Source organism: Calidris pugnax, unplaced genomic scaffold (assembly GCF_001431845.1).
Source record: "Calidris pugnax isolate Ruff unplaced genomic scaffold, ASM143184v1 scaffold113, whole genome shotgun sequence".
NCBI lineage: Eukaryota > Metazoa > Chordata > Aves > Charadriiformes > Scolopacidae > Calidris > Calidris pugnax.
The window spans coordinates 2432893-2433215 of NW_015090879.1; the positions used below are offsets into that span (position 1 = coordinate 2432893).

The window sequence follows — 323 nt, forward strand, 5'->3', positions numbered from 1 at the left end:
CTCCCTGGCGCGGGCCAGGCTCCCGGCCCACCGTGGAGCACGGAGGTTCTGGTGGCACCGCGGGCGGGGGAGACGCTGGCCCTGGAGGACCTGAAGGCTGAGGTCCGGTCCCTGCACATCCTCGTGGACCTGATGCGAGTCCAGCACCTGTGAGTGGGGGTGGGGGTGGCAAGGGGGGGTCCCCAGCACCTCCTGGCTGCCCACTGTTGGGTCTGGCCCCGGCTGAACCATCCCTGGTGGGCTGCAGGCGGGACCTGGAGGACATGCGGCTGGAGATGTGCCAGGAGCGAGCCAAGCGCCAGGCGCTGCAGGTGAGTCCCTGG

At 71.2% G+C, this 323-nt stretch overlaps 1 protein-coding gene across 3 annotated transcripts in view; it reads left to right on the forward strand.

Annotated features, from left to right (window-relative positions):
* Positions 1–323, forward strand: part of LOC106890600 (SH3 domain-containing kinase-binding protein 1-like) — a 3225-nt gene that overhangs the window by 2346 nt on the left and 556 nt on the right. For all 3 annotated transcript variants that reach the window (XM_014946526.1, XM_014946525.1, XM_014946527.1), the window contains one exon: positions 248–311. In XM_014946526.1, coding sequence (XP_014802012.1) covers positions 248–311 — 64 coding nt within the window. The remainder of the gene's footprint in view (positions 1–247; positions 312–323) is intronic.